We start from the raw sequence: 18,443 nt of genomic DNA, 5'->3' as shown, positions 1-18,443 counted from the left end.
CATCTGTCCCAGATGAATTACTGTAATTGACATTTCAACTTCCAATACAGCTGGAAAATCAACTTGTGTTCTGACTTTGTGTCTCAGATAATCACGTTCCTAAAATGAGGAAATTAAACTCATAGAATCATAGAATTGTTTTGGTTGGAAGGGACCTTTAAAGGCAATTTAGTCCAACTTCCCAGCAATGAAAGGAGATATCCACAGCTTATCACAGGGATGGGACATCCATCATCTCTCTGGGCAACCCATGCCAGTGTCTTACTACCATTATAGTGAAAACCTATTTCCTTATATCCAATCTAAATCTCCCCTCTTTTAGTTTGAAGCCATTTCCCCTTCTCCTATCACAACAGATTCTGCTAAAGAATTTGTCCCCTTCTTTCCTACAGACCCCCTTTAAACACTGCACTGCTGCTCGCTCTCAGATCTCCCCAGAGCCTCCTCTGCTCTGGGCTGAACAGTCCCAACTCTCAGCCTGTCCTCCTAGGGGAGGTGATTTAGAGTTCCCTCCCCAGTGAAACTGTATTATTTCTTAATTTCTATAGATCCCAGTAGGAACAGGACTAAGTTTCCAATGTTACATTTGAATCAGAGTTGGACTTAGCTCTTCCATCTTTCATTTCTCATCCTCGGCCCTTGTGTCTAACACACAACAGCAGAGCACAATCCTGCCTTGCCCCAAGGAAAAAAAACATGACAAGAAAATAGAATTGATACTCATTTTTTCCTCTTTTTTTTTGACATACCTGTTTATCGCATGAATGGGAGGAGGAGGAGCACAAGACAACCTGGCACAGGCATAGTAATCCCCTATTGATTCAATAATGCTTGCGACAACTGCGCTAAGCATTCCTATAACTCCAGCAGCTGAAATTGTTGGCAGTCCCCACTGAACTGTGAAGAAAACAAAACTGAAATCTCTCATGCCACATAAAACAATTTAGATTTCAAAACGTAGAGTAACTTATTATTCTCTAATGGAATCAACAAACTCCCTTCACAGTCACACAGCCTGGCAGGTTCACTTAGATTAAAGGAGCAAAGAAATAACCATCTAACCGACTGCTTTGATCATGTTTGGGGGCTTTCCTCCTGCTCAGAAGGAATCTGAACTACTTATAGGGGGAAAAAACCCAATTCAGATCAGTGAGGCAAACGCCTCTTTATTGTCTTTCCTCTGAAAACTCAGTCTTTGGTTACAAGTTTAGTCTATCAAACGAAGACAACGTCCAACAGCCAGCTATGATCACTGCACAAACAACTTCCAATTCTAAATTCCTTTACAAGGGAAAGTAAGATTAATTTAAGTCTACAGAAAAGCTTGGCAGGTTTTCCACAGCCACTGCCTTGATGCTTTTATCTCATTGAAATAAAGAGTCTCTCGCAACAAAAGGAACTTTTAAGTTACACAAACATGAAAGAAGAAGGCTTCACAAATAAGAAAGGTCTAATGAGGGTGGAAAAATTTTCTGCCTCTTCTTTTCCCAAACCCTTCTATTATACATCTTGCAAGTAATGCTTTAGATGAGTTTTTCCTAAGAACTAACCAGAAACAAAGCATATGAAAAAGCACGGTGAAGATACTTCATTATGAATGCCCATACATCATAATGATTTATATTACTCTATTCTGGAAGAGTATTATTCTCTTATGATTATGTTAATTTCTGAGCAGCACAAGCACAAACCAGTGTACAGCTCTATCTCAAGTCCTAAGAAAATGCCTTTAACAGCTTTAGACTTAGATGTAGCTGCCAAAAGAATAAAATCAACCAAGGTGCCACATAAAGGATTTTGCACTGTCTTTTATGCACTCTTCTTCACTTTCGTAAGCATTGACTGGCATCTGCCAGCTTGCCCATAAGCCCAATTCTGGAAGTCAGATTATTTGCACAGCTGTCTAATAGTTGTGCTAATTCAAGAACAGTTGCCTTCACGGGCAGGGAAATGTATGAAGTTGGAAAAACTCCAGGCACTAGTGATTCCTTTAACAATGAGAATGAGTAACTCCTGTAGAGAGCTACTGAAGTCATAATAACCCACCCTTATTTCTGTAACATCAACTGCAGCAGGCCACAGTACTGCCAAGTACAGATAAATCAACCATCTACCTGAAGCCCTCATTAAATATACAGTCACATCCATGTCGTTAGGAGTCAAGAGTTACCTAGATAAAATCTAGCAGAACTGATATTGGCAGGCTATCAAAAGAAAACGACCCTTACAACCAAACATACTTACAAGGATAAGGAACCTTGAACCACGGAGCTACTAAGAGCACTCCTCGCCGGGCATCCGTGCGGGCATAGAAGCCGTACTTGGAACTGTCGGGGGGAAAGACATCTGTCACAGTGAAGATGAAGCAAAGCAACCACGACACCAAGATAGCTAAAATTATCTGCAAAAGAAGATAAAGAAGCTGTTTAAAAATCACTTATCGTCAATATACATCAAGAGCAAACAGTTTCTGCACAGAGTATCTACTGTACACGCATCTGAGTGTGATCTTAAGTGATGTTTTACATCGGAAGAAGCAGTAAACCCTGCAGTAGATCTTCTGAGTATCTTTTACCTCTAATGAAGGTGCTGTTACAGAAGCTTTAGAATAAGTCTGCTACCTTGCTAACAAATGGAAAAGTCTTCAAATGGGCACTTATATGAGCTACTGAATTAGTCTCGTGAATTAGTCTCAATGCGAACAGAAATAAAGGAAGCCTTTCACATGGGGAAACAGAGTGCTGCTTTCATAAAGCTAGAAGATAACGATCTTGTCATCCCTTTTTTCAGGATTCCGTTTAGGCTTTCACTACATGCATAAACATATGTCCTTCTCTACCTCTTCCCTCCATCACCTTCACTGCTCCATCAGAGATGGATGCCAGAATGGGATCTGGCAAGACATCAATGAGACCACCTCCTATGGCAAATCAACCATCTAGTTCAGTTTCCCATAACCACATTCAAGCTTTTATCTCACATTTGCCATCTACTGTACTACTAAGAAAAATCAAAATCAAGCAAAAAAGCCCCCAAGCATTAAATTAGGGACACTTTTGCCCACTGAAGAATAAATTCAGCTACTTACAGGGAACATCTTAAAAAGCTGCAGTCTATATGCCGTCCATCCTTTTTTTGATTTGTAAATGGGTAAGGGAAATTTGACATTTCTGGCATACTGAGAAAACAGCAATACGAGGAAAATAGTCCTGAGAAGGAACAACAAGAAAAGGAGAAGGATGGGACAAGAGAGATGTGTCATTAGCACCAGTATTTTAAAAATCCTTCTCAGCACAAATCTTTCAGGCTGCTCAGACTTCAAATAGAAACATAGATTTTAAATTTAGAGCGAGACAAAACGAGAGAATTTGTTTTAAATATATAATTATTCTGCACAATCCCAAGCGACATCATTTGCATTCAATTCTTAAGAACCCCAATGTTTGCTGCATATGTTATTAGAGTATGATTCCATGACGTGATTCTAGCTGTAACACTAACAGAATACAGCCCAAAAACCAAGATTCCAGTCAACTGCAGGTCAGCAGTACCCCAGTTCATTGAAGTTTTTAGATGCCTTAAGTGTTACGCATTTCCCTGTTGTCAAAATTGCTAAGCTCCTCCGTATGTTAAAAATAATTAAAGTCTACAGCTAAAATGAGTACCTACTGCAATGTAAAATAAAAAGGAAGGAGGAGTTGATCAATTCTGAAATAACCAAAAAGCATTTCGCTGTAAAAAGGCTACAGAAAGAGTCAAGCTGTCTGAAGAAGCAAAGCTTTCCTGCAATTTGAGCTTATGTTTTCATCAGATTTATTAAGGGGAAAAAAAAGAAGACGGAATTTAAGCATCCCTCCCTTTCCTATCCAGGATCAGTTTCAGCTTGCATGAAACAGAACAGAGCTTCATTTTCTCCCCCAATCTCCAGGAACAAAGAGCTCTGCACCACAAGGGCATCATTTACAGCCTTTCTCCGTGACTGAAGTCTAATGATAAAGACACCTTTTCCCTTGCGTTCAGGAAATGCTTTGGCATTCCTCCAGAAGTCCATTACAGAAAGATGATGAACTCCACTCCCTAACAGCACGTCAGCCCTGAGGATAGACAGTTACCAGGATTTTTTTAGTTAAAAAAAAAAAAAAAGGCTGCATTATTTAAGACAGTGAGGAGGATAGGAGGATACACGGCATGAGGCTAAGCAGGACACAGAGACAAGACTTGAAAACTGAACTTTTCTTCACAAGCAGAGACAAACTCAGGAATACTTTTCCCCTTTTAGAGATCAGTTGTATTTTATCATTAAATTATCTCAGACTGTAACCTACAGAACAAGGGCAACAAGATCATTCTGGAGACTGAAAATCCTGTCAATCACATCTGCAGCTAACGAAGGCCAACAGCTCTTACACAAATATTACCCCATTGTGCTAGATAGTGATGCAGTCATTTTATCCCATCAGAATAGGCAAGACCATTTTCAGTGCCATATCTTGTAGAAATCAAGTTACTTTTGAGTGGCACTAGATGACCACGGAGTTATTTCCAGTTCTCCAGCACACATTTTGAATGGCTGGAGCCAGAAATACTTATTGACTGAGCAGTACTTAAACCTGTTCCTAAATGGATCTATTTTTTCCATCTGCAAAATGTCAACTGTCATTACAGGTTTCCATGTCCAACTCAAAGATCTATGTGACTGATACAGCATCAGTCCCAACTTGCACAGAATTTGTTTTGCACGAAAATAAATGTTCCTTTGTGTCAGCTGCTTAACATAACAGAATTACAAAAACATCCATAATGCTAACATTGGAGATAATGAATTAAACAGCCCTTTTAACCATAAGCTGCACTTACAGAATACTTTACTTGGTCAAAGTACCGTGCTAACAGATGTGTCAGATCACGGTCTGATCGCATCAACTCATTCCTTCCACCTCCAGAGCCAGTTCAAAGCTGGTCGCTATAGATCGGATATTTCAACTGCTTCAGCCAATTTCATGCTCCCTTGAGTGTGGTTTCCATCCCAATTTGGCTGCTTATCAACAGCATCTCACAGGAAACTTTTGTCTTTGCTTCATCTCATTTTTCCCAGCTATTCCCTTCTGTACTCCTAATCACATTTTGTTTGTTTCCCTGGCATCTATACCTCCAGAAATATGCACAGCATGGCCTGAAACTTGCTGTCCAAGTATTTCCGCCTGCTGAACAGCAGTCAGCCTACTTACACTTCAGTAACTGAAAGAATTCTTATACTTTAGTAAAGAATAATACAAGACACACTGAAGCTACCACAGCTGTCTCCAATACTGTCACATTCTTGTTTAATTTTATCTCTGAAATAGGTAAGTTCCAAATTCACCGTGAGATTGAAATAGCACTCACTGAAGCAACTTCAGAGTTTCCACAGAATGAAAATTAAAATAGAAAAGTAGAGGTAGGATGTAATAGCAAGAAAGAAAAAAAAAAAAAGAGCAGCTGTGTAGAAAAAGAAATCATACTCATCCTAAAAGTCCAATCTGTTTCCTCAGCAACTGGCATTTATGGAAATACGTATTCTGGCATCATATAAATTTTCTGGGAGGTACCCAGAAATAAAATAGCAAAAATCAGAAATGGACAACTACTACCAAAGCCATTTGCTTGCTTTTGCCAAATAAGAAATGTGCAAAAGCATCATTAAAAAAGAAACACAAGTTGTCCACCAGTCCCTCTGATGCTCTGCAGAATCGCTTTTAAGTTTGCACTGAATTAATGGACCCATGACTCCCAGACAAACTATCGTTTCATAACATTCTGTTTTCTACACTTCACTGTCAGCCTTCTCTCCTTCCTCCTCTCCCTGAGTTGCTGTGGTTTTTGTTCCCTAATTGCTTGCTGATCCCACCCAGACTCCTGTTCTGCTTCTCAGAGCTGGGAGCACTGCCACACTACCTCTGGCAGCCAAGCAGACTCAGCTTCCTCACTGGCACTCCAGAACATCTCTGTGATGACTTACCAGCTGGGACTCACTGCTCTACATCAGGAACACCCTGAGTACTTACAACATAGCGATACCCCAGTGTTTGCCTGCTCTTTCTCCAGCTGCTTGGAAACCAGAGAGGCCGATGAGAGCAACAGTTGGTGTGATGGTCAGAGGTCCAATGTATCGCAGCAGGGCACCAGGAAGGCCAAGCAAACCAATCACCACTTCTATCAGTGAGGACATAATAATAGCACCTTGGATCTGAACACACAAGAATGGCAAAGAGACAGTTTAGTCACATCTTAAAAACAAAACCAAAACACTTCTTTTTCTGCTCTGGATTACAAACTGCAGTTCAAAGAATTCAGTGACACAGAAGAACTCAGCATATATATATTTTTTTTGTCATAAAACAGCTCATTAGGTTTAAGTGACTTATTGCTTAAGCATAACACTTATGGTTTTCTCCACAAAACTATTACACAACAGACCAGTGGGCCAGTCTGGTAGCTGTGTGGATAGCACATCACACTGTCAGACAGGAGACCTGGGTTCCAGGCTAACCTTTAAGCTCTCAGATCGAGCCGGCAAGGGTTGGTGGCGCCACGGAGGTGATGCTCCTAGCTCCTAGGGGCAGTGTATGCTGCATTGTTCACAAGTGCTCCTTAGAAGCTGGTATAGAGCAGCGTTGTGGTCTCAGGAGACTGTCAGCCCTCTTGGCTGCAGGGCTCTTGGCAGGATGTAGCTATGGTTTGAACATGGGGAAGAGAGAGGGGTTGTTTTTAATTAAGAAAAAGTTTGCAGCCCAAAGCAACGGGATGGGAGATAAATTCCATGACACACGCCTTGATTTGGACTACGCTATCTACCACTGTAGTGGGATGCCTGGGCACAACCCTCACTGTGGGCTCTGCAGTGAACGATGAGGTTCAGACTGCAATGCTTCAAGTGGAGAAGGAGTCTGATATACTTCAGCAAATCTTTTGGGAGAATCCAGGTCTTATCAGAAGTCTCCAACTTCAAACACCTGGGGATGAACACATTTGCCAACTGCATTTTACCTTTCACGGGACAGCCTACTGACCAGAGTGAGCAGGCAAGTGGTCTGCTAGCAGCCGATGGTTTGCTGAGCTGCTACTGGTGAGTGCAAATTGCAAGTGTTACAAGAACAGTATTCATCTCACTTGTGCATTTTACTGCATATCTTTTGGAATGTGACAACTAACTCATCATATTTGCTGTTCAGCGATGAACAAGTTGGAAAAAAAAATCAAGACTTCCATAGAATGAGTAAAGGGATATACTCAAATGAAATTGCAGTGGAAGAAGGAATCAGCAACACAACGATGAGAACACACAGATGGTTAAATGAGAAACTTAACTGAAATCGGACAGATTAACTGCAAAAGGCTACTCCTACATTACCTCTCGTATTCTGGGATACCAGATGTGCTCAGTGTGAAGCAGTTCTGTTGTTCCATTTGTAACAGTTACATCTTACCAAAAGAAGAAAAGATAAAAGACAGATATTTACTCCTCAGTTTGTCTGCCATCATTTAATAAAAAAAATTTCCCTTAAACACAGCTTAACAAAAGAACCTTGATTTACATTTTAAAAAAATTCTGCAATGCTATAAATCTTGTAGTAACATGCACACATTTCCCAAGAGCTAACCCACTAATTTTACCCAGTGTACTGAAGTAGAAAAAAAATTGTCATTTTCAGAAATGAAGGTTTTTTAAAGACTTTTCCCACTCAAGTAAGTAAATGAATGGAGAATTACTCAATTGCTGGGAATCAAGGAAGCCCCCCAATGTTTGTTGTTAGCCAATTTAGGTCACTTGCTGAACAATGAACTGACCCCATGGTAACAGCCCCATCTGACAGTATCTGAAGGTTAAAAGGTTTAAGAGCAAGATGCAGCAAAGGTTCTTTCTGAAAAGCTCAAGTAGTGGAAAAATTGCTTTGGCAATCAAATGTTATCTATTGGACAGTATTTTCTCTCAACCAGGTACGTATCAGGATTGTGGCACATTTTGTCATCTGGAAGTATCTGACACAGGTCTGAGAACTGAAACCCATGTGCTCTTTCCCAGCTTAATCTTCTCAATAGCAAAGGATTTATGTGTCATCAAAGCAGAAATTATACCTGGATGTTAACTCTAACAAACAGAAGTTTTCTAACAAGGCCTTAATGGCTCTCTTAAATTTTGCATCTTCCATTTAATTCCCTTATAAAACAAGTAGATTAGACATGGACATAAAAGAATAAAAGCCAGAAATCCACAGGGACACTTTTAGAAATCTTCTAAAGCAAGGTTTTAATCTTGTACAAGGAGTTCATTTTCTATATCCCCTGCTCATTACTTGCAGTTTCCATACCAAAAGGTTCAGTAGTTGCTCCATATGACATCTGGGTCATTTGCCACTTAAATGAGAACAAGCATAAATGACAATTACCTGTATTATTACATTTCCACTTCTCCAGGGAGAGTATTGCTCTAGCAGGTGCTAAGAATGCAAAAGCACTCGCCTGGAACAAGGGTAACCTGGTGGAAAGTGAAAGAAGAGATGCTAATGCTACTCCATGGCATGGCATTGTGTCAAGGTATCAATTGCAGTTAGGTGCTTATTCATCCTCAAAACCATCCTGTATCAGATGGCTGCCACAAATGTGAAATACGAGAATTTCTTATTAAAAAGAACATAGAAATGCTAAGACATCACCAAAAGAAAGGCCTAACAAAAGATGCTACGTGTGTGAAGTCAACAAGATGTAACAGGTAATTACTGGATGCTGACTGCAGGTACCTGACGTTGCTTTAAGTTTTTGACTCAGTATCACAACAAAGATGAGGACGCATGCTGTGATGTAAGCACCAGGCAGGGTGCTGAACACTCAGCTTTCAGTCTCACCACATTAAAGAGCCTTCTGATAGAGGTAAGGACCTTCCCACTGCATGACTTGAAATGGAGTCATTTACAGAATCATCTTTAAGTATATGTGTAAACAACAATTAGGTAGCTAAGTGCTGATTAGATGTACCGGGTGGCTACTAACAATAAATACAAATGTTGCAAGCATTTCAAGATGACATTCTTAGCAGTGGTGTTTACACTTCCCAAAAGGTTTAATATCTGAAGAGCATCCACCAGCACCAACTATGTATGTATTGAATGCACAGCATTACAAATATTCAGATGTTACTTAACTAGAAAGAAGATGCACTTTGACCTGTTCTATAAATACCAACGGACTGTAACTCTTTAATAGCAGATCTCAAACATAACATGTGAAACAGCTGCACATGCACCACTAGGAACTGAACTGCATTTATGGCTGTTTTACAGCCACAGTCAAGTGCCTTAATGCCAGCACAAGTATTGGTAAAGGAAAAAGAACTGACTGTAGCAGATTCAGATTAAGATCAAAAAGGTACAAGGAGAAAAAAGAACAGAAACTTGCTTAACAGAGGAAAGTTCAAAACAGAAACATGTTACTAACAGCACTTGTAAAAGTTCACAGGCAGGAAGTCAGAAGAGATGACCTATTTATTACAGAAAGGAGTGTGAGCCACGAGCTATCTAACAAGTTGACCTATCTGCTGCAAACTTGGAGAGTCGAGTTTGAAAGTCACTCATTATGAAATACATGAAGCCACTTGAGGACAACTGACCTGCACACAATTCCCTTCTACCTTTCTCCAGCAAAAATCAAAGCTTTGGGGAAGAAACAGTAGCAGCTATGAGTGAATAATTCACCTCATTTTCCAAAGTTCACTGGGCAAACTGAGCAAGCATGGCATAACATGTAATACTTCTTAACAAGCTGTTACTCCTCTGTCCCACCTACACAGTGCTCTGTCCCTGCATAATGATTTTGTAAACGCACTTTGCAAGAACATTCACCAGTGATGAGGTCAGTCACACTGAGACAAGTCTGGGTTGTGAGTTTTCTATGACATAAAACACCCCCTGGAAACCTTGCACAACCCTCACTGGTGGCACACTTACAGGACACAAATTGCAGTGGGCATTCAGACTGAGAATTATCCTTCCAAAGATAATAAAACCACACAATAATAAAGTAATTAAGGTTGCAACAGACCTTCAAGATCATCACGTCCAATCCTCAACTTTACCTAATGAGTCCCACCACCAAACCACATTTCTTAATGCCACGTCCCAAACACCCGCAGGGATGGCAACTCCACCACTTCCCAGGCAGCCTGCTCCAATGCCTAACCACTCCTTTTGTGGAGAAATTCTTCCTGATATCCAGTCTAGCCCTCCTCTGGCACAAACTGAGACCACCTCCTCTGTGCTACCACTTGTCACAAGAGAAACTAGGCCAACATCCATCCCTCTACAACCTCCTTTTCCAGATAGCTGCAGAGAGCCTGCTCCCATCCTCTTGATATTCACACCCTTCAGGTATCTGTGAATGTTGCTAAGATCCCCTCTCGGTCTCCTCCAAGCTAAACAGTCCCAGGTCTCTCAATCCTTCCTCATAACAGAGGTGCTTCAGGCCCTTAATCCCCTTTGAAGCCCTCTGCTGGATTCTTTCCAGTAGTTCCTTGTCTTTCTCAAACACAGGAGCCCAGGAACAGATCTTGCTGAATGCCATCCGAATGGACACAGCCCGCTCATCTGGCCCATTGGGAACCTCCTGCAGAACCTTCCTTTCCTCAAGCAGATCAACAGTCCCACCCAACTTGGTACGGTCCACAAACTTACAGAGGGTGCACTTGATGATCCCTTCACCCAGATTCCTGATAAAAACATTAATTAGACTGAGCCCCAGAAACAAATCACGGGGACCACTGCTGACCAACCACCAACTGGATTAACTCCATTCATCATCATGACTCTGACCCTGGCCAGCGAGCCCACTCTTCACCCAGATATTCACACTGCACAAATTCTTCCCTCATCTTTAGCCAGTTTATGCTTAACTTCAGCTGTTTTGTCAAAACTGGGGCATTCTGGTGCTTTTAAAAACAAGCTGGTATTTTTACTCTGCCCAAACCCTCTTTGTAGACCCAGACTATTCACCTGGATAAAATTACGTATTGCATAATATGGTCTTAGCAAGTCCTGCTAAGCTATCTGCTCAATCATCACGAAAGATGGTTAATCCAAAAACATTTCCCAGAAGGGTCACTGAGCTCAAAATGCTGTGCTTTTGTCTAAGCAGAAAATAACAGTTTCTATCTTCTTCATTTTTTTTTTAAACACTACCCCAAATCAGCCAGCCACAATTAGTATCCTTCTGGAGAGACAGTTGTAGTTTGGAATGTGCTTTATGAAATAGCCTTCCCATTGCAAACCCAGGCATTCATTACTAGCTAAGTACCACCAGCCTGGTACTGGAATATCATGGCTATATTGCTGAGTTGCTCAGTTTTGGCAGCAGCACTTGTGAAGTTGGAGCTATTTATGAAGCTGAAGTCATTTAGAATCTTCTTCATTATATCAACATTTCACACAGATGTAGGAATGCTTAGACAATGTGATGGGCACAGTAATAAGCCTAAAATATTTAGATATTAAAGCTCTATGTGATTGTTTCAGTCATATTAACTGCTCTGAATCCTTGCAAAATCTTCTGGCTTATAAGGAAATCCAATAAATAGCTTGAATTCCTAAAAACTAGCATGGGTACCAGACTGACCAGAACTCTCCCTCATAATGGAGCCAAATGAACCTTCAAACCACAGAATTTCTCCTTCTGATACCATGCTGGCTTTATTTGCTGAAATACTTTACAACTGACATGCCTGCCAATAAATACTTGAAAATCTCATTTAGTGAATGTTGCTGCTTTATCTCAGCCCCACCCTTATATAAAACCAGAATCACATGTTAAATCATTACAAAACATTCAGCCACTGGAATTTTCTTCTTAAATAGAAGACCCAAACACAATTACCTCTTCAGTTTATAAATACATCTTTCGCAGGGCAAGTGAAAAGGGCTCTGAAAAGGAAAACCACAGAGGGCAAGCACTGGATTATACAGGAGGAACAGAGCATTTCAGACTGATGGGACCACACCTATTTTTGAAAGAGCCTCAAATAATTCTATAGCAAATAATAAAGACATGAAGCCAAGATTAGTTAGGGAAAAAAAGAAAGATGACAAGCTTGAGATCTGTGAAGACATATCCGTCTCTGGAAATATTACAAGAAAGTTTCTTCTGATAAATTCGAGGCAGAAGAAGAAACCCATTAGGTGCACAGGAAAATCAAGCTCCCTTTTGCATTAATATCCATTCAGTCACAACTCTGCATTTGTCCAGAAAATATGGAGATTTTCAACTTCAATAAGCCCAGGAAGCAGACACTCAAAGATGAAAACCAGAAGACCTTATCTCCTAATTAGGTCAATGATCTCTTCATTTCCTACATAAAGCACAAATTGGAGTGGGGAAAAAACATCCCGAATATAAGCGAGGTCGATCAGGTTCAGAACACCAAGAGGCACTGAACACTGCTCCTCTGCTTCCTTTCAGATGTGGTACTTGAGAATTTATGATTACAGCTAAAGCGAGCTAACTTATAACACAGAGAGCCAATCAGGCAGAAAATATGATTAGTCTTGACATAAAGAAAATACTCTGGGGAAAGAAACTTCTCTTTCAACAGTTTCCATTATACCGCTCTGCCATACGAGCTCTTCATAACAAAAATACAGATTTTCTACATTTAACAAAATGTAATAAAAACAAAGCAAAGATTCCTTTTCAAAGTCAAAAGTCAAGAAAGTATGTAAGCAATGCATCTTCTCAAACTAAAACATCACTGAAGATTACATTAAAAAAGCTGAAATACTTGAAACCGTGTTGGATAAGAACTGATCTCAATATACAACAGACTTTACTTCTGCACCCCGCTGAGATAACTTTTCCACCCAAAGATTCTGTTTCTAAGATAAATCTTTCCAAATGAGGAAAATGTTAAAAAACCCAAGGAAAACATCAGAATTAATTCTTCTTTGCAAAGGTGTGTGAATTTATCCTTCTCCTCAGAAACACTTCTACATTCTGTTCTCAGATTTCTCTTTTCCTCATGCTGGATTTTCTTACCCATGAGATATATTTTCTGATTTCAGATCCATCTTTAATTAGGATAAGTTTTCCAAAGATTTTAATAAGCAGTTCACAAATAGGGGACAGTTATCTCATATTTAGTGTTTTTCCTTTGGAAAAAAGACTGCTTCTTGGATCTCTACCTACATCCTGGAAAATCTTACAATCACCATCTCCACAACTGGAAACAAGTCCCAAACCTCACCTGCATCCAAAAGTTGTTTGTAACAACGTAGTGATGCCCACACAGAAGAAAATGGTCCCAATCAACTGGCTGGTGGCCCACTGGTCAAATCCAACACACATGGCATCAGCTAGCAAAAAGGGAACTGCTATAGTTCCACTGAAACATGTTAAATAGTGCTGTGAACAACAACAAAATATGTGTTAATACATCAGACTATTTATTTATTTATTTGTTTTTTAGTTTATGACCTTTTTTTTTTCTTTTCCACTGGAATTTTTTGCTTTTGCATTACCTACCAAATGACTCATTTCTTGGGTCTAAGGCATTTCTTCATGTATTTGCTTCCATGTTAAGGTACCACTAGTCCATTGCTAATGATCACTAATTCATTTACATAGTTGCACAGCTACTGTTCTTGATGAGGAAGTACTTAGATTACTGCTGAAAACACCTTTCAACTCAGAAAAGTAGATAAACAACTTCATTCATTTTCAACCATGTGAAAAACCAATAGCTTACAAATGAATTTAAAGCACATACAGACTAGTATGTAAATAAGCTCCCAAGTATCAGAAAACAGGTAGTCATTAATTCCTTCCCAATCTAAGTATGTTAAGCAAACAAACAAATAGGTGCCACCATATTCAACAATAATCCTTACAGAACTGCCTGCTCTTGAAGGAAAGGCAGAAGTAAAAAAGATGCTTCGGAATGTATTTGTTTGGAGATCTCAACATACTTTACAGATATTAACAAATTCTCAGCATTCCTGTGGGATGGATTTTATTACCATTCAAGAAGGAAGCGAGATGGAAAGAGCTGTTCTTCATATAAGTGAGTGGCTGGGCTAGAAGTACGGTCCAGCTCACCACTACAATCACATTTGCAAGATGCACACACATTCCATCCAAGAGCAGCGACAGAATTTGCCCACCCTGCTTACTTCTAAGTCTGCAGGTAATTACTGCAGGATGGTGCTATCAAGTTTGCAGAACAGAAACCACTACAGTATCAGGTTAATATTCAAGGTTTCAGCAGTAAACAATTATCTCCCATCAGCATTAATTCTAGAGGTATAAAGTGTCAGTTTCTGAAGCTTTGCACTTTACTTGCTAACTTACGTCCTATCTAACAACAGCTTAGAATAATAAATATTTAAGTGAATCTCACTAATAACTAAGCCAGCAATAATATAGGTCATTATTAACATAGTAAACTTACTGTGTGATCAACTTAAGAAGAAACTATCTTAACAGCTTTTCAAATGTGTGAGAGTGTAGGAAGAATCAAATTATCACATACACAGAAAGTGCTAAAAAAATCCCAGAGGAAAAAAGAAAGCTGCTTTGAAACATACCTGTAACCCCAAAAATATGCAGAGATACCACGGAGGAACATCCTCAATAGTGTAAATCATATCAGTTCTCTGAGCATCTAAACTGCCAGTGCTGTCCAGTGTCTCTGCCAAAGAACTCTATCAAATGGGGGAGGGTAGAAAGGTGGAGGAGGACACAAAACAACACAGGTTAATATTACATAGGAATAATCTGAATTTGAATTATCAGACAATTCCCAAATGCTGCAAGTCTGGTGTAATAATCCCAAGCAACATCTGTATGTTGCATTTTCAGAAACCTTCTACTTTTGATGATGGGCTCATCTTCAACTCTGGCTACAGAAACTGCACTGAACAAATCACGTGTATAACCATTTCCTGTTTATTTATGCTACCACAGCAGTTCATTTATGGTACAACCAATCCGGCAGTCACACAGTGTCCCAAAATACTGTATGTTTAAAAAAAAAAAAAAGAACGAAAAATGAAGAATTGGAACTAAGAAAAAGAATCAACACTGGCTATCTGCAAAGTCAAACAGCCACCTTTGCACAAGAGGCCTAAGTCACAGGCAAGGAAGTTCCTCATTTGTGTAGCCTGGAAGCTGCTTCCCAGCTTAGCTCTTACCCAGTTTGAATCTTGGTTAACCGTTTTTTAGCCATAAGATAGCTCTCTTTTCCCCATCCCACATTCAAGAATAAATGAAAAAACCCTAACTGTTGTAACTGAATAATACATATATGGTCAATTTGTACGCAAACCTACAGGAATTTAAGTGAGACCACATTGGGGCCCTCGTACACAGCTAACAGAACATTGATCAAACCTACCCGGGCTCTAAAACCCCCACATATGTTCCATTAAAACAAGATTCAGCACAACCACTTCTTTACAACTAAGTGGAATTGTTTGTAACTCTCTGCTTTCCAATTCCTGAGAATCAAAATGCAAACACTTCAGAGCATTAAGAACCAACAACAAAAGTAGAAGGAAATATCAGATTTCATCATTTCAGCTCAGCTATCCAAAAACTACATTATGTAACTGCTGTTCTGACCTAATCCACACCTGAACTTGATCTCACGTGAAGCAGCCCTACAGAACAGGCCAGCGCTTCTGCCAGACTTGTGACTTTGCTTCATATGGCCTTTACTTCTTCAAAATCACAGCATGTGCACAGATCGCTCCTAGATCATCTCCACTTTGTGTATCACCTACAAGGTCAGGGAAGCCAAATGGACCTATGGCATTTCCCTTTTATCTAGCACTGGGTAATTACATCAATTCAAATTCAGAGAGCATAAACAATCATATTGCTAAGGAAAGACTAAGGTTATTACAGTAGAATATGACAGAAAAACACTGATTTCAAAAGACTTTAACAGCCTTAAGCTCCAGGCATTCTGCTCACCAGGATTAAAGGTGCAGCTGTTGAACAGATCAATAAGTACATCTGTTAATTTACCAGCTTGCAGCACCAATGTCATTTTTCATTGACCAGAAAGTGAAAGACTGCTCCCTTGACTGAGTTCTCTAAAAAATTATAATAAAAAAAGTTATGAAGCTGAGTTTCAGAGCTTCATCTCATACTGAAGGGAGAGCACGGAGCAGCTGTAAACCTGTGCACATCTCTTCTCTGACAGGAACTTTGGAAAAACGCATATATTCCATGTCAGCCTAAGTATGCATAAATCCAAGGTACAGCACAAAGAGCCACAAAGATATGCAGAAAAAAGATTTGGAAGCTGATGAAAGTCACTGAGAAATGTCAGATTCACCCGGAGAAGATCCTGTGATACACTTCTGTCGTTACAAAGCAGCACGGTGAAGCATTCCCTAATAAATACATGCACACGTGCACAAATGCATTTTTATGTGTGTATAATTGTCTCCCCTCCCCTTCACTGTAATATATGCACCACCTGAGAACTCTGCTAACCAGAGGTACTGTAATTTATTCTACAAAGACTGTCACACACACTTTCAAAGAGGCACAGGCCACAAAGGAAGTGCAAGAACTGTTGTAAAATCCACCCATGAGGTCAGAATAGAGAAGAACCAGCAGAAAACTCTTTGTTTCACAAATCACATCAGCATTAACTTGCTGAAGCCATCAAAAGAGGCAATTACATTTTTCCTCAAACGACTGATGAGGTTCTATCCTGTACAATCCTTTACTTTGTCAACTGCCCATCTAATCAACAGAATATTTCCCTTCTTCTTAGGGCAACTGAAATCAGAAACGATGACCTGTTTCTACCTGTAAGACCATGACGTATCCTTCAAGCTTACTAGTCTTTTTACAGCTTTTCATTTTTTATTACATTTATGCCTACGTTTGTCTGCAAAGAATAAAAGGTTCAGCAGGCTTAGAAACAAGCCAACTGGTTTGCATAAAGCTCTCCAGACATACTGACAATTGGCAACAACTTTAAGCTCTTGAGAACAAACTTTCTAGCTCTTCTAACAAAGGCATTTTAGCAGAGTATCCTGGGAATCCATGAGAGCTGGTTCATTTTCAATAACCATCTTTAAAAGCCCAGGAGCAGGCAATCCCACCGCGCTCCAAGTTATGCAAGCAGGGCAGAAGATCAGCCTGGCTGAACAGGGAACTCCTCCTGGAACAAGAGCAAAAAGATATGTGATCCCTGGAAACAAGGTCAGGTTTCAAGGAGTGATTACAGAGCTGCAGTTTGCACCTGCAGGAAGAAAACAAGAAAAGCTGAAGTTCAACTTGAGTTGACGGTGGTCATTGTGCTGTCAGACAACAAAAAAGGCTTCAAGTATGTCAACAACAAGGGAAGCTCGACGGAAAAACACTGGACTTATGCCTGGTGAAGCCATTCACCCAACAAGTGAATATGAGGAAAAGGCAGAAGAAAGTAACATCTCAGTTTTTTAATATTAATGACAGAGCTCGGGCTGGAGGATCATTACTGGGACTTTCAGCAACTTCCTATTTGTGGTCACCAAAACTGTAAGGAAATCATTTTAATCAGCTCCACGGTCTGAAGTCCACGAGGTCTGACAGAATCCACTCCAGAGTGCTGAAGGAATTAGCAGATGTTACACCTCATGATCACTGTCAACAATTTACCAAAGTGCTGGGAGCCTGGGAAGATCCCTGCTGATTAGAGTTAGCCAACTTTATAGTCATCTACAAACAGAGAATTAAACACAGCATGGCCAACTGGTCCAAGGAGATGATTCTCCTGCTGTATTTCACATCGGTGCAGTCTCACCTTGAGCATTGTGTCAGCTCTGCACTCCACAATATAGAAAGAATGTTAAGTCCCTGAACGTGTCCAGAGGAGACAATGAACTGATAGAAGGACCAGAGGGCATGTTCTGTGATGAGTGGTTGCCTAGTTTAGAAAAGTCTCACAGGTGATCTCATTGCTCTCTACAACATCCCAAGGAAGGGAAATGAGGAGGTGCCAGCCTCTTCTCCCTGGTAATCAGTAAAGCATACGGGAACAGCGCAAGTCTGCACCAGGGGACGTTCAAAATAGAGATAAAGAAAAATTCCCTTACTGTGAGGGTGATCCAAACACTGCAACAGGCTTCCTAGAGAGGGAGGTGATGCCCCATGCTTGTATTCAAGAAGCATTTGATCAATGCCCTCAGTAATATGCTTTAACTTTTGCTTGGCCCCGAAACACACAGGCAGTCACTGATGACTTCATAGGTCCCCTAGAACTGAACTTTTCTCACTTTGAAGAAGAAATATCATAGCAGTGTCCTTCCCAAACAGAAAGCATTCAGGACACTCCTCCATTCTTCCAAAATCCAGATTTACTCTGCTTTGAACAAGGAAGCTTTCAACTTGATCAGAACTTCAGCAGTAATAGTTAAAGGGAGTGG

General features: G+C 40.2%; 1 protein-coding gene across 3 annotated transcripts in view; it reads right to left on the bottom strand.

Moving 5' to 3' along the window:
* Positions 1 to 18,443, bottom strand: part of SLC23A2 (solute carrier family 23 member 2) — a 52,761-nt gene that overhangs the window by 9,934 nt on the left and 24,384 nt on the right. For all 3 annotated transcript variants that reach the window (XM_010723071.2, XM_019622616.1, XM_010723072.3), the window contains 8 exons: positions 14,601 to 14,717; positions 13,262 to 13,419; positions 8,427 to 8,515; positions 7,391 to 7,461; positions 6,045 to 6,226; positions 3,089 to 3,209; positions 2,245 to 2,401; positions 750 to 897 (listed from right to left, as the gene is read on the bottom strand). In XM_010723071.2, the coding sequence (XP_010721373.1) occupies positions 750 to 897; positions 2,245 to 2,401; positions 3,089 to 3,209; positions 6,045 to 6,226; positions 7,391 to 7,461; positions 8,427 to 8,515; positions 13,262 to 13,419; positions 14,601 to 14,717 (1,043 nt within the window). The remainder of the gene's footprint in view (positions 1 to 749; positions 898 to 2,244; positions 2,402 to 3,088; positions 3,210 to 6,044; positions 6,227 to 7,390; positions 7,462 to 8,426; positions 8,516 to 13,261; positions 13,420 to 14,600; positions 14,718 to 18,443) is intronic.

The sequence above is a fragment of the Meleagris gallopavo genome, chromosome 24 (assembly GCF_000146605.3).
Source record: "Meleagris gallopavo isolate NT-WF06-2002-E0010 breed Aviagen turkey brand Nicholas breeding stock chromosome 24, Turkey_5.1, whole genome shotgun sequence".
NCBI classification, from domain to species: Eukaryota; Metazoa; Chordata; class Aves; order Galliformes; family Phasianidae; genus Meleagris; species Meleagris gallopavo.
The sequence above is the reverse complement of the archived record's forward strand: the minus strand, read 5'-3'. Positions and strand labels throughout refer to the sequence as shown.